At 42.1% G+C, this 16,479-nt stretch overlaps 1 protein-coding gene across 2 annotated transcripts in view; it reads right to left on the bottom strand.

Moving 5' to 3' along the window:
- The window catches only part of DAB2 (DAB adaptor protein 2), a 111,662-nt gene that overhangs the window by 29,532 nt on the left and 65,651 nt on the right, over window positions 1-16,479 (bottom strand). For both annotated transcript variants that reach the window (XM_066602393.1, XM_066602394.1), the window contains exons 7-9: window positions 12,289-12,315; window positions 11,171-11,224; window positions 5,679-5,741 (exon numbers count right to left, since the gene is read on the bottom strand). In XM_066602393.1, coding sequence (XP_066458490.1) covers window positions 5,679-5,741; window positions 11,171-11,224; window positions 12,289-12,315 — 144 coding nt within the window. The remainder of the gene's footprint in view (window positions 1-5,678; window positions 5,742-11,170; window positions 11,225-12,288; window positions 12,316-16,479) is intronic.

Genomic DNA, 16,479 nt, shown 5'->3' with positions numbered 1-16,479 from the left:
TCTGGTGCTGTATTTATGTAGTGAGCTTGTTTCTGGTGCTGTATTTATGTAGTGAGTTTGGTTCTGGTGCTGTATTTATGTAGGGAGTTTGGTTCTGGTGCTGTATTTATGTAGGGAGTTTGGTTCTGGTGCTGTATTTATGTACTGAACTTGCTTCTGGTGCTGTATTTATGTACTGAGTTTGGCTCTGGTGCTGCATTTATGTACTGAGCTTGCCTCTAGTGCTGTATTTATGTTCTGAGTTTGGTTCTGGTGCTGTATTTATGTACTGAGATTTCTTCTAGTGCTGTATTTATGTACTGAGCTTGGTTCTGGTGCTGTATTTATGTACCGAGCTTGCTACTAGTGCTGTACTTATGTACTGAGCTTGGTTCTGTTGCTGTATTTATTTACTGAGCTTGGTCCTGGTGCTGTATTTATGTACTAAGTTTTTAGTTCTGATGCTGTATTTAACAAGCTTGGTCCTGGTGCTGTATTTATTTACTGGGCTTGGTTCTGGTGCTGTATTTAGGTGCTGAGGTTGGTTCTGACACTGTGTTTATTTACTGAGCTTGGTTCTGGCATATATTATGTTATGAGCTTGGTTCTGGTACAGTATTTATTCACTGAGGTCTTCTGTCATGGACATGCTGCTATATTGCTGCTTTCTGTGCATACAAAATACAGGCGGACTGCCTATCAGTGCAATATATAGATTTTTCTTATGATCGGATGGAGAGAAAAAAAAAATTCAGACAGCATGCCAGTTAACCCTTCATCTGTGCCCCACTCATCCCAGATTCCTTTTTGGAGAAAATGATAGTACGACCCATGGACTTTTCCATTCCGTGACGTACCACGTAGATTCTGTTGGATTCTTGTGTATATCCATGCATTGAAGAATTAGAGAACCCCCCACCCCCACCCCCACACTTACAGCCAGTATAGTATCTAATCAGTACAGGGGGGTTTAGCTATAAATGTCTGCCTGCAGCTTCCACTAGGGGGTACTTAAAGCGTCTGCCTGAAGCCACACTGTTCCTGTCAGGCCTACCATTCAGCTTAGCAAACCCAAACAGTGTAGCGTTACGCTTCGCTCTCCCCCCACAACACCTTTCTCCCTCTGGTCTACAGGTTTCCACAGGTTGCATGAATCGCAGCAATTTTGTGGCCTTCCTGCACAATCACAGAATTTTATCATTTAAAGTCGTTCTCTAGTTTTATGTAAAGCTTAATCTCTTTATACATGAAAAAGTATATTAGAAATTTGTAGACCTTATGTTTCAATATATGTGCTTGCTGTTAGTGAATGAGTTAGGAACCATGTACATAGCTAGTCCTGCTCTTAGCTGCAGTCTAGCCAATGCTCTGTAAACTCAACAGCCCAGACCCCAGACTGATACATTGTACATAGCTAGTCCTGCTCTCAGCTGAGAAGTGGATACAATTGTATCCAGTGTAGACAATGCTCTGTGAGCTAAACAGTCCGGACTCCATACTGATACATTGTACGTAGCTAGTCATGCTCTTAGCTGAGAAGTTGATACAATTGTATCCAGTGTAGACAATGCTCTGTGGGCTAAACAGCCTGGACTCCAGACTGATACATTGTACGTAGCTAGTCATGCTCTTAGCTGAGAAGTTGATACAATTGTATCCAGTGTAGACAATGCTCTGTGAGCTAAACAGCCCGGACCCCATACTGATACATTGTACATAGCTAGTCCTGCTCTCAGCTGAGAAGTAGATACAATTGTATGTAGTATAGACAATGCTCTGTACAGCAAATTGTAGCAAACTAGTAGAAACATTTGTGCAGATGCTACTGATGTGTTTAGCTCACAGAGCGTTGTCTACACTGGATACAACTGTATCCACTTCTCAGCTGAGAGCAGGACTAGCTATGTACAATATATCAGTCTGGAGTTCGGGCTGTTTAGCTCACAGAGCATTGTCTACACTGGATATAATTGTATCCATTTCTCTGCTGAGAGCAGGACTAGCTATATACAACGTGTCAGTATGGAGTCTGGACACATTAGTTCATAGAGCATTCTCTACACTGGATAGAATTGTATTCATTTCTCAGCTGAGAGCAGGACTAGCTATGTACAATGTATCAGTCTGGGGTCTGGGCTGTTTAGCTCACAGAGCATTGTCTGCAGTACCATTCAAACAATTGTATCTACTTCTCAACTGAGAGCAGGACTAGTTATGTACAGGGTTCCTGCTTCCAAATATACACAGGAGTGTTCTCATTCACTGACAGCAAACAGATTGTATTACAAATAATGAGGAATTGAATCATAAAGAATAGTATTAGTAGAACTTTTGATTGATAGGAAAATTAAAGGAATTTCTGACATTAAAATATTGATAGCCAGTCCTCCGTGTAGGTCATCAATAGTTGTTTGGTGAAGGTCCGAGACTCCCGCAAATCAGATGATAGAAGAGGCAACAATGCTTCGGTAAGCAGTGCAGCTTCTTTTCAGGCCAGTGATGTCATGTTTATCAGTCACATGACCTGACAGCAGCTCAGTGCAATTCAAGTGAATGGGATTGAGCTGCTGTACTAAGCATAGCCGCTATGAAACATATGGCAGTGTACCTGGGATGCAGTAAAGAAGGCCACAGAGCTCACCTTAGTGCTGCTGTCACTTTAATCGGTAGTTCGGTGGGGATCCCAAGAAGTGAATCCCCTCTGATTAACTATTGATGACCTTTCCCAAGGACAGTTCACCAGTATTTATACAAAACCAGGAAACCCCTTTAAGTCCACTTATGATCTCAAACATGGAGAAATGTAGCATTTATGACACTTCCTGCTCTCTCAAGCAACAGGTGAACTCTGGTAATTATTGCTAGTGCACAAACATCTGACTTTCCCATAAATCCCATGACCAGTGGTTAATCAATACAGCTCCTAGGTACAAAGTTACCAGGTGCCAGGGAGGAACATTAGAAAATAATTTCTGAATGTTCTGGGGTAAGACGTTTCTGCTTATATTGTATCTTCTGACTGAAACGGAGATAAATACTAACCAGATGTGTCCGAGATTGAGAAATGCTTGACAGGTCACATGTCCTCCTTATCAATGACCAATAAGTAATTAATTTAATTTTCATGAAAGTGAATCTATGCCTTTTCCCACCATATTGTAAGCTCCCAAAGTCTTCATTAATTAAAGGGGTTTTCCATGCTGTGCCCGCTGTCAGTGCCGGTATACACCGGGGTCGGAGTGGAAGCCGCTGCTCTGACACCTGTATAGTGGCTGGCAATCGTAATTGCAGGTGCAGGGGTCATTGAAATCAATGGAACCCTAGCCTGCAATTACGAGCGCAGCTCCCAGTGGTTGCAATGAGAGCTGCACCTGCAATTACCAGGGCCGGCCACTACTCAGAGTCAGAGCAATGGCTTCCTCTCCGACCCTGGTGTATCCCAGCACAGACAGTGGGCACTGCCTGGAAAACCTCTTTAATTTCTCGATATAAGACCCTTTGCACACACAGGTTAACATAATACCGTTCTAGCTGCCTGTAGCCACCACTAGGGGGAGCTCAGGGGATTACTGTATACTGTGGTGCAGATACTGATCCTGTCTAATAGATAGGTCAACACAGACCAGAAAGTATAAGAATGTGCCAAATTTATTGCATAAGCTCATACTAGATGATAAATTTGATGCAACTTTAGACTCTTTTGTCTAACTTTATACTGACTATTGGTTGGCTTAGTGTGCACCAAAACTGTGGCACAATTTCCAGGATCATGGTGTTTCCTGAGCCTAGCACCCTTTCAGATAAGCCACGCCTTTTCCCAGAAAGTTGTCAGACAAGGCTTATAGAAGTTTTCTAGGACTTAAATATTGATGACCTTTCCTCAGGATAGGTCATCAATACCCGATTGGTGGGGATCCATCTCACTAGACTGATGTCAATTGGATATTTAAAGAGGCCATGTAGCTTGGGTGAGCACTGAAGCCTCTTCACTGCATACCAAGCACAGTGCTGTACATTTCAGAGTGGCTGTGGTTGGTATAGCAGCTCAATCGACATTCCCTTAAGTGGGATTATAGCTCCTCTCAGGTCACATCACTGAAGAAGTGATGTCACAAGCCTCTAACAGCTGATCGTCGGGAGTCCAGAGTGGCAGATCCCAACATGATTGGATATTGATGACCTATCCTGAGCAAATATTTTAGTTCTGGAAAACCCCTCTAACACTTCAGGACCAGAGGTTTATAATTTTTTTTATTTTCCTTTTTTTGTCCATGCCTTCCAAAAGCCATGACATTTTTTTAAATTTTTCCATTGACATAGCTGTATGAGGGCTATGATTTTTGCAGGACGAGTTGTATATTTTAATGATACCATTTAGTCTCATATATAGAAAAAAGTTTTTAAAAAGTTACGTGGGGAGAAATGAAAAAAAATGCGATTGTGCCCTTTTTGGTGGGTTTACTTTGTACAATGTTCACAGTACGGTACAAATGACATGAACGTTGCTCCGTGGGTCAGTACGATTATGGCGATACCAAACTGACACAGTTTTTTAAAACCTTTTTCACTTTTTAATAGTGTAACACAATTTCTTCTTAAACAAAAATTACTTTCCACCACCACATTGTGAGACCCATAACTTGTTCATTTCTTTGCCGATTGGACTGTGTGAAGGCCCATTTTTTGTGGCGTGAGCTGTAGTTTTTATTAATACCATTTTGGGAAACATACATCTTTTTGATCACTTTTTATTCAAAATGCTTTGAGAGTCAAAATAAAATAACAAGAATAAAACATTATTCTGGCATTCCATTCTCTTTTTTCTATGGCCTTCACTGTGCGGAATAAATATTGTGATATTTTAACAGTTTGGACTTTTACATAAACAATGCCAAGTCTGAGATTTTGTAATGGTTTAGTTTTTTATGGAAAAAATGGGGGAAAAGGGAGAACTTTTAATACTTTCTTTTTTTAACTGTTAGAAAAACTTTAAGTATTTTTTAACACTTCCATTTAGTTCGAAAAGGGAACTTGAACTTGTGATCATTGAATCACTTGTACTATGTACCGCAATACTTTAGTATTGCAGTATATAGCAATTTTTTATGTTGCCTTTCAAGCACCACCACATGCAGGACTTAATAGGTATCTTCTGGCATATCTAAACAATTAACTGTTACTCTTATTTCGGCAGTTACCAGCAGCTGTCAGAAACAGCCGATAGCAACAGAGTGTAGAGTGGACTCAGCTCTCAAGCTCACTCCATACACATTTCAGGAACGCAGGACATTTATGTGCATTCGGTGGTCCTGAAGTGGTTAAGAAATGGTGTGTAGCACATATGCTTATAGTTTTTTGGGTGTCAACTGCACCACAGTTCTGGATCATTTTTAGCAGAAGGATAAAAGCAGAGATGTGTCGTTGCCCGATGACTGATCCCACGAGTCTGGAGCCTAGTACATCACCAGGTTCTGGATAATCCCGTTTTACAGATGAGTGTTCTTCTACTACATAGCTATTGAACAATGTAGCACCCTTCTCCACAAACACGACCATTTCAGAGCATATGGTCGCTTTTGCCTTTTACGGAACTTCGTGTCCATTTTTTATGTACTTTTCAACCATTAGGTGGCAGACTAAAAAGAAATAAAGTTGTAAAACATCCTCATTTAGCTCAGCTAATGATGTCAGCTACTTACTGTTGGACTGTTGAGATCTGGCGGTGTGGACATATCACCAAATAAATTCAGCTGGTCAACACCCTTAAAGAAATCAAGACAGTAAATAAGGCGGACCATGTTATAGGTGACTGCATTAAACCATAAAGGGGTTTTCCCATTAAATACATTTAATTCCTATACACAGGATAAATGTTTGATCACTTGGGGTCTGACCCTGGAACCCCCTGGATCCCAAGATCGATGCACCCCATGCGCATGCATGACCACTGCCCCATTCACTTCTATGGGGCAATCTTCTTCTGTTCCATAGAAGTGCATGGAATGGTGGTCAATCATGTGCACAGCTGCTTCATTCACTTGGGGAATTCAGGGGCACCAGTCTCGGGATCACTGGAGGTCCCAGGATCAGACCCCCAGCATTCAGATATTTAGTCACTATTTTGGGGATAAAGGACTTTAATGGGAAATCCCTTTAATCCTCTTACATCCTATATATATTAGCTTCTTCTTTGAGAAGACCGTTCCTCTAGAAGACTATTTGTCACTGTAAATGGCCCTTCTGCTGGATATCTGGTGTATAGCATTAAACGTGCTTCAGACACCGGCTCTTGTAGACGTCTCAATGACCTCTTATTTGTGGTCTTCCAGAAAATAGAACAGAGCAAGAGCATACTCAGGTTTCCTCCAAAAACAGCACCACACCTACCCATAGGTCATGTGTGGTATTGCAACTCATCCCTATTCACTTCAGTGGAGCCGAGTCGCAATACCAGACGCAATCCATGAGCAGGTGTGGCGCTGCTTCTGGAAGAAAGCAGCCATGTTTTTCTAATCCTGGACAACCCCTTTAAGAAGGGTCTCCATGTAGCAATATACTTTTTAATGAACTTTCTAGCAGTTTAATTGGCAATTGCCTAAGCTTGTAGACAAGAGGCCAAATGTGGCAGGAACAGTGTATGTTGGGCAGTCATCGAATAGAACATCTTTCACATGGATAGGAGGCTCTTTAGAGGCGGTTATGGTCTGTGGACACAATGTAAGCATGCACTGAAGAAAGAAAAAAAGTGATGTGAACCACAAAACTATCAAAACTGGTGAAAATTAATACGTTTCAGAAGTTTTTAAACTGCAATGTAAGAATCCTGATGTTTTGGGTGTTGCACTATGAAGCTGGAAACCCAGAGCCTACACACAAGGGAGGGGGGAGCCATTTTTTGGATTCATGAGAATATGGCCTGTCAACCCCTACCAGTCACATTAAAATTGGAAACAGTGTCCCACAAACATCAATTTTGTTTGTAGACTAAATATATGACATCATTCAGGTCTCTAAGGTGCAGGCGTTCTCCCAAGATGTAAAGTTATCCATTATCAATAAGGTAAGGGATGGCTTAATGATCGTGGGGGGGTCTGACTGCTAGGAACCCCATTGATCCTGAGAACAGGGCTGTCAAAGGTCCCAGCATGAACGGATCACAGGTGCTATATACATGGTACTGCTCCATTCATTTCAATATGAGCGCTGGAGATTGCTGAGTGCTTGTACCCCGCATTGAAATTGTGGCACTGCACATTTATGACCTACACTCCATTCCTGCAGGGACTGTAGAGACTCGGTTCTGGAGATCAGTGGAAGTCCCCCTAATCATAAAGCTATCCCCAACTAGCGGGTAGGGGATAACTTTATATCTTGGCACAATCCCTTTAGGCTGATTTGGGCCCTGAAGACCAGTAATTTTTTACCTTCTGCATTTGGTTTCTTTTTAGCTTTTTCACCAATCTAGTTACACGAGGAGCTTTCTTGTCTGCAGAGCAAGTTAATAATTTTTCTAGGCACCATAATTTGTGGAGAAGGTCTGTAACATTCAATTTATTCTATGAAAAACATGCCTAAAATCCTAACATTCATTAGAAATGGGTTTATTGATCTTTTTGATACACTATTTTGTGCTTTTTTGCAATTTTTTTTCAAGGCACTAGCAGGGGTTCAAACTCAGTTACAGGTAGTGAAGGGTTAAAGCTAATTCAGAATAACCATTGGGCCCTAAATACGGGACCAAAGATGGAGAAGGTGACACATAGCAGACTTTGAAGGGAGGATTTATTCAGTATCACCAAAAATGGCTGCTAACTTGCAGAAACAGCGCCCACCTGTCCTTGGGTTGTGTCTGGTGCCACAGCTCAGATCCATGAAAGCAGAATCCCTGCAGTGAACAGATCCGTCCTATGACAGAGCCAAATGGCACCAGACAGACCCCATTGACTATAATGGTGCTTCCGGCTTCTGTCACGCCCTCCCTCACGCCATTTTATCAGGGACTTCTGTATGGATCCGTGCCGCAGGTCACTAACGGAACTTCTAACGCATAGGTTAACAGATCCTAATTTCTACTGGATCAATAGACTTCATTCTCAATACCAGCTTATTTAATAGGAAGACAGGGAAAGGTCCCAGCATCCAGAAAACCGTGGCTTTATTAAGACATTAATATCCTAAATGGAAGGACATATGAAGACTCAACAATCCGACATGTTTCAAGCTGTCACAGCAGCTATGACTAAGAGCTTTTGTGACAGCTTGAAACACGTCAGATTGTCGTATCTTCATATGTCCTTCCTGTTGAAATTTTAATATATCTTTATAAAGCTGTAGTTTTATGGCTGCTGGAGCCTTTCCTTGTCTTCCTCTGCAAAACTGATCCCGGTCAGGTCCGTGCATCCTGTGAGCTGGCTTATTCCTTCTGTACAGCTTATTTAATAGGTTCATCCCCTGTGTTGGGGCAATGGGTTTCCTTGAAATTAGACCTACAGTACTTTTCCTAAATGACATCCATGATGTAAAGTACCAAATAAATGAATAAAACACAATTACTTAAAAGAAAAACACCACCCTAAATAAAGCAGAGAAATCATAAAAATGGGAGATAAATGGGAAATAAAGTTATAAAACTGTGATCAGACCAATGATATACGAGTGCAATAGTGGCATAATACAGGAGAGGATCATCGTGGATAAAGCAATTTAGAGGAGTGACCTTTATATAGGCTCCATTAACCAATTTTAAGTAGAACTATACAATGTAGCCCCTAATGAGGTTGATTTCGCTCTGCTACATCTGTGCTCCAGGTCTTAGTAACTATATTTATTACATGGCTCCAGCCACCAGCTCCAGGCACCAGTGAATGAAAGCTGGGCAAGTTGGCCAGATGATCTTCTTTCTCAGTGCAGCAACATTTTGTGGGGCTACATGAATCATCCTCCTCCTGGCTCTGTTCTCTCCTCTCTGGTGTCTCGTATTTGTTATGATTTTGGTTCTGGTACCGCACTTATGTACTGAGCTTTACTCTGGGGCTGTATTTATGTACCAAGCTTGCCTCTGGTATAGTCACTGAGCCATTCTAGTGTGGGTTTGCAGCTATCTTACACTAGCAGAATACATGCAAGCTATATAATATTGTACTAATAGGCAAAGTTTTTTTTTTATGATGGGGGAAGGGGTGCAGCAAACAAAAAATCCAACAGAGGGCCATCTAACCTAAGGCTAGTACTGCCTGATGCTATGAGTCAGCAATAACCACAGCTGGATGAGTCATCCAATGAAGAATGTTACTAAGACATCTACCTGTCCTCAGACCCACAAGGCGTCTGTGCCATAACTGTTCTATGACAAACATGACTACCCACTGATCTGACTATAGACTTATAATGTATCGAGCATGTACAGTCCCCAGCTCAGTCACTTGTATGACATGGTATGCCCCATCCCCATGCAATTATTGAATCTAGTAGAAAAATTTGGCTTAGTTTTCCCACTATTGTTGCTGGTTACTAAAATTACACGTAAATTATAGAAACTTTGATAACTTTTGTACTCCAACTTTCTCCCTTTGGCTTCAGTTCCATCCTTTGCATTTATTACATTCTTTTTTATTTCAGTTTTTGTAGACACCTCCAAGGTTCAGTATTAGAAGTCTGTGTATTTTCTTCTCACTCCAATGAATTGCAAACATGTTCCATAATCTTCAGGTCTCAGTTCTGGGGGCTCGTCCGGTGTTCTGCAATCACCAGAAGCTTCTTTGTATATGTTTATCTTGATCTTCACAGTAGTTCTCTGGATTGATCTTGTTGTAAAGTAATCATAATTTCACAGGATATTGCATGATGTGTATACGAAAATCAAATCACCATCTCCAAGTGTTGTCAAACTTCCCCAACCTTGCATTTATCCTCCACCATGCTGGACTGGCAAGGTTTTGGTGATTCGTGGCATCAGTGGCATACTGTACAGTATACAGTGTTTTCTGCTACTTCCATTCATCTGAAATTTAGTTGGTGACCCTACTAGTAATTCGGACATATGCCATGCTAGCCAACCGCATTTGGTTGGTACTGATGTTTCATCAACTTCAATACCGATACGATCTTCTGTTAGCACATCAGTATGGTCATGGAAAAATTCATTACAGGGGTACAGGAGGTTGTCCACATCACTCTCAACCAATATATCAAGGTCATAGTCCTGTATGTCAATATATTATGTCCAGATTTTACAGATAGAGTTTGACCCCTTCTCAAGGTGGACACATTAGAAGAATACTGAAGAAGTAGGATTGTTCTCTCTTGATACTAAAAAGTTACTCAAATAGTCTACTTCAGGTGAACGTACCCTGAAAATAACTTTGCTGCATCAAGACAACCCCTTTCCATATGTCCTACTAGGTCAAAAGGACATCATAGTGGGAGCTTCCCTGTTTGGGACACTCCACTATGAACCAAAGAAAAGAGACTCGTAAAGTCAAGGTAGTTCCCACTTTGGTGGACCCGGTCCATCAATATATTGTATGCAATTCTACAATACTCCTCTAGTGGCGCTGATGGGCAACGTATAGCCAGGCAGAGACAATTATCTGGGATTTCAGGAACCGGCCCCTAGACAATTGGTGGAGATTCGAGAAGGGGTTGTTGACCCATTCTGTATTGTGCAATCCACATTCACTGTCCAATCGTGACACTATTGCACTTTGTACTATTACACTTACCGACACATATTCAGCCTTAACAAGCTTTGTTTTTGGTCTGACAAGGGAAGGAGAGATTGAGATTTAGTGAAGAGGTGGGGGAGACAGGCGTGTCAATATATGTAATAAGAACACGCCAATCATGCATTTACTGTAACTCCTTCACATACCAATCACCTTTATGGGAGGGTTAACTGACATTGAGCAGCCACAACAAAAACAAATTGCTTGTGACCCATTCAGAGTACAAGCTGCTGTAACTGAGGCCTATATTCAGCCAGTGTGCTTCCAGAGCAATAATGGAGATACGATTTTCCTGCACTTGCCCATATCGCATATTAGGTTATTCCCAACCATAAAGCAAGAGTCTTAGAACACTAGATAGGAGCTGCTGTAAATGCATTTCCTCATTGACATCTATAGGCAAAACTTTTTAGAGATTCACTATACAACATAAAGATGGAGGAAACCATCACTATGGTGGTACTTACTAATTTGATTTTGTCGACATCATTGTTAATGCTGAGCAAAGCATCACTTCCATTCTATAGAGGAAACACAGATATTTAGCTTCAACATCTACAATATAGAAGCATTCACATATGATAAATAATCTTACTTATTATCTGTCTAGCTTGCACTTAAAGGAACACTCCACCAAAGCACATTTTTCCATACTTGCATGGGCGTAACTATAGAGGATTCAAGGGATGCGGTTGCACCCGGGCCCAGAAGCCTTAGGGGGCCCATAAGGCCTAACTTCTCCATATAGTAAGCCTAGTAGTATGAATAAAGCTTTATAGTTGGGGGCCCTGTTACAGCTTTTGCATTGGGGCCCAGAAGCTTCAGAGGCAGCTCTCACTCACAACCATTCATGAATTCATGAATGGGTGTGAGTGAGAGCTGCCTCTGATTGGTCAGGCTGTGACCAATCAGAGGCAGCTCATTCAGCAGGCGGGGATTTTAAATCCCTGGCTGCTGAATACTATAGAGAGCAGTTCAGGAGAACTGCCGCCGGCCGCGGCTGAACTCCGGCTGCCGGGATAAGGTGAGTATATATATATATATATTTTTTGTTTTTACACATTTCTGGATGAATTTCAGGGAAGGGCTTATATATTTAAGCCCTTCCCGAAAATTCATCCCGCGATCGCCGGCAGCGCATTGCTTTCAATGGAGCCGGCTGTATTGCCGGCTCCATTGAATTCAATGCGCTGGACAGCTCCGGCCCGTTTCTATTGAAACGCGGCTAGGAGCAGTATTTTCGGGTGATTTTTCGGCCCCGGTCACACGATTTGCGGATGCGCATATCCGTCATGCGATCCACAAATCGCGGGAAAAAACGCCCATGTGACTAAGGCCTAACCCTAACTTTCTCTGGTCCTGCAGGTAACATCAGCAAGAGGAAATAAATGGCTGCAGTAATTCAGTAATTTCCTTAAAATCCCATAGGTTTACAGCACACTCTTCTGCTGGTGTCAACAGTGAGCCGATTGACTGCTAGTAGTTCTAACTGCGTATTTTCACAGAGCAGATTCTCTGACAAATGCAAGTTAAAGATATTTGAATAAAGTGACTTGAATGTCAAAAACACCTCAGCAAACCTCACCTCCACTGGCTGGTTACCTTCTTCATTCTAAAGAAAGAAAAATAATGTTTATGTATATAATAAATGTATATTAATAACATTTGTATTAAAATCTGTAGCTACATAGCAATTTTTCTATGACATGTTTGCCATTCGGATGACAGAATCAGACCCCCTCCCCCTTTAAATTTGGCACCTCTAAAAAGAATCTTGTGAGATTTGGGCTCTAATGACTTATACTGTATCATAGAAATAAATCTAAACAAAAGGGTAATTCTCCATAAAGTATCGGTGAAACCTGGCCATCCAAAGTCTCAAACTGCTTTTTAATCTTCATCTCCCTCCTCCCCCACCAACATAGATTCTAATGAGCATGTTCTCATAGCTACCATGTACAGTACCCTCCAGAAGTTTGGAAACACCCTCGTATGAACGTTGGCCATAACCTGCAGTGGCATCTCCTCTCACCTTCTTCTGCCACCATCATTCTCTGCCCTCCCTTCTGCTGTATGGCATCGCATCATTCCTCGTGCCAGTGCCTAGACACATAGGGTCAATGCACATGCTCAACCTACCTCTTGAACAGCCAGCATGTGAACCTAGCTTTCCTGCCCCCAGCTATTTCCATGTTATTCAAGGCACCTCTCAAATGAAGTTGTGTGAGCAATAAGGTTCTTAGTGTTTCAGTGAAGTCATTTCTGTATTCTGCTTGCTTCCCGGTTTTGACCCGCTTGCCTGCACACCACCAGTCCTGACCTCCAGTCTATTTACGGTCTTGCACAAACTGCCTGTTCTAACCTTGCCCTATATCCTGACAACTCCTTAGGCTGGGCTCACGTGGGTGGATTCTAATTGCGGAATCCACGATCAGCATCCACAGCAAAACGTGGGCATTGACAAACATGTGCTTTCGCTATTTAGTTCACACTTGCAGATACGAATTGCGTGTTCCGCAAGCAGAAGAAAAATCGCAGCATGCTCTGTGCCGCCGCGATCATACGCAATACAGAAAATTCAGGTACACAGGTTCGCCAGCCGGAATCCGCTGTGGGCCTCCAACATGCAGAATCCAGTCCGCCCATGTGAAACCGGCTTTAGGCCGATTCTCTGATACCATGCTCCTGTATCTTTTGCCTACCTCAGTTGACTGATCATGGACAGAGTACTCTTGAGGCAATGTTCAGGAGATTTCCAACAACAATGATCAGATCCCTCAAAACAGGGTTAAAGGGTGAAGACTAGAGAGAGACCTCTTGGAGCCACCCTCAGCAATAGCTCTAAATCAAATTAGTTGGTGGCACATCCACCATGTAACACCCCATATTTCAAGTAGTACATCACTAGTCAGACACCTCTCTGGTAGGTTCTTCACCAAGAATGGAAATGTATTCCAACTAAAACAATGTAAAAATCACTATGCGCCAAAAGGGCTGTCATACAGGTTAAGGGGGGTAACTATGGAGAGTCTATCGGACTCTGATTCTGATTCTGAGAGTCAATCGGAGACTGAGCCATTATAAACACGGGCATCCCAAAGCATCGGGATTTTGGACCATTTTATCCCAATTTTACAATTCAAAGGGATGTTTCCAAACGGCTAGAGGGTTCTGTAATTACTGTACTATCACTATGTAATAATTCCAATCACTATTGGATGTAACGAGACACAACATGTAACAAGATACATTGTATCGAAATGTATAAATGCTGTTACAACTGTGTCCATTAGGGGGAGCCATTCCTTTATGTTACATATATCCAGAAAAGAATGAAAATGCTTTCTAACCACGAAAGTATTGTTCTATGAGTCACAGAATTTCTGTTTTATAGTCTTTGGAATCCTTTAAGTGAAAAAAAAAATGCTTGGAAAGAATTTATCAGAGAAATGGCATAGTACATCTTCTATACAAATTAGTTAGCCGTAAAGTCCAAGAGTTACTGGAGAGTCCCAAACATTGTCGGGAACAACTTTTTGAAAGTCCAATTCACTCCTATTCACTACAGCCAAACTTATGATGTACAGCGTTGTACCTAGATAAACAAAGAAGGGGGCGCTGTGCTCCAGAGAGGTCACACTACCTTTGTTACATTGACTTAAACCTGCACAGATCATTCACTAATTAATTATCCCAAGGATTGCTGGGACCTTGAGTGATCATCTGCAATCTGTAGAGAAATCTGTCAGGTGTTCCCCTTCCCTGCAGTGCCTCCACAGGAGAACAGAAGTGTTACACAGTTTTCTTTGAAATCACTTCACTGTCTATGTAATACATGCACATGCAAGGTCCTCCAGAGGAAGCTATGTTCCTTGCAGCTACTATGGCTAATGGATAATAGAGAAACTAATTTTCTAATATGGTATTTAACAATCAGCTTTCTAGAGCAGACAATCCAGAAGCAGCGCTACCCCATAGGTTGTATCTAGTACTGCAGCTCAGCTCCACTGAAGTAATTAAAGGAGTCACCCAGTTTACAAAAACTATTTTTATACACCTAATAGGGAATTCCAAGTTAATAGAGAAGGGTCCTATGTTCAGGATTCTAGTCTCACGGTCAGAGTGAAGAGAAGCTACCTAGAGCAGAGGTCCCCAGCTCCAGTCCTCAGGGACCACCAACAGGTCATGTTTTCAGGATATCCTAGGGTAAGACCACCTGTGGCAATGTCTGAGGCACCGACAATAATGACATCACCTGTGCAACACTGAGGAAGTCCTGAAAACATGACCTGTTGGCGGTCCCTGAGGACTGGAGTTGGGGAACCCTGACCTAGAGTGTCTCTCTCTGGAGGACCTATCCTGTCCTGCACTACACAGACAACCCATTGATTTGAAAGGGTATTGTGTAACACTCCATTTCTCCTGTGGGGGAGCTGCAGGGAAGTTGAACACTTAAGGCCCATTTAGACACAATGCTTATCGCTCAAAAGCCATCTTTTGAGCGATAACCATTGCATCTAACCGCGCGGCCATCGTGCATTTTTCATGCATGATTCGACCATCTCTAATTTTTAGCAAGCTAAAACTCAGCAATAAGCCTTATCAGAGCCGCACGCTGAGTTCTCCGCAGGATACCAGCTGATACTATTCTCTCAGCTGATATCTCGCACAGAGCTCTCAGCAATAGCTCTGAGAATGAGGGTGCGTTCACACGAGCGCATAAACGGCGAGTTTTTGCGCCCAATCGTATAAACGTGACCATCTGAGGCATTGGTTTCCAATGTATTCGTTCGCACGGGCGATTTTACGGCGCGTAAAAACGGCAACCCGAAAAAAACACGGAACATATGCGACCGAAATACGCGCCAACGCATATTCGATGGCCGAAAAGACCGTTTGAAAAGTAGGAACAAACGAAAATACGCTTTCTAGCTCTGGTCGTGATCGGCGAAAAACGTTCTTTCCGGCGATTATACGCTGCGCTCGTGCGAACGTAAATACGCCTACGCTCGTGTGAACGCACCCTAAAGCAGCTGCAGCTCCTGCTGTTCTCGGTGCTATCAGTTCAGCGAGATACCAGCTGAAAGTGCCAAGAACAAAGCAGCTGTTTGCATATAGAAAGCAGCTGCTGTTCTCTGATGTCCTGCTCCACCTGCATTTAACTCTTAAGTAGCTAATTAGCTACTTAAGTGTTATGCAAAGATGATCGCTTAAAACTGTCACTCAAACGGTCGTTTGAGTGATTTTTGAGTGATTATCTTTCAGTGTAAATGGGCCTTTACTGCTAGGTTCTCGGATTGCCGGGGGTCACAGCAAAGAGACAAGTCATAATCTGCTTATTGTCAAAGGACCCTTTCTAAAAAGAAAGGATTGTCCAGATTGGAGAACAGCTTTAAAGCTAATCTGCAATACCATTACTTGTGGATACATTGTGGAACCATGTTTCTGTTATTGTACCTTTCCTGTAGTGTAATATGCACAGCCGTCATTTGTCCTTCTGTCTTGGTCACCACTATTATAGTGCATGTAGCTACATGTACTGAAGTGGTCATCACTGGCATTGATAATATGAAGCTGGACTGAACTGGATGAAATCTACCTTATGATGCAAATAGTTTTTGTTCCTTTACAATCACACATGAACCTGGATTGGCCAAATCTAATTTACACGGCTGTAAAAAAGCACTCAAGCATTAAACATGGGATACTGAAATTTCGTTTTTTTAATTACACTGAGCTATAAAAGGTGATAAAAAAACACACCCGCAATAAAGCT

This window comes from Eleutherodactylus coqui, chromosome 5 (assembly GCF_035609145.1).
Source record: "Eleutherodactylus coqui strain aEleCoq1 chromosome 5, aEleCoq1.hap1, whole genome shotgun sequence".
NCBI lineage: Eukaryota > Metazoa > Chordata > Amphibia > Anura > Eleutherodactylidae > Eleutherodactylus > Eleutherodactylus coqui.
This window is presented reverse-complemented; position numbering and strand designations above follow the sequence as displayed.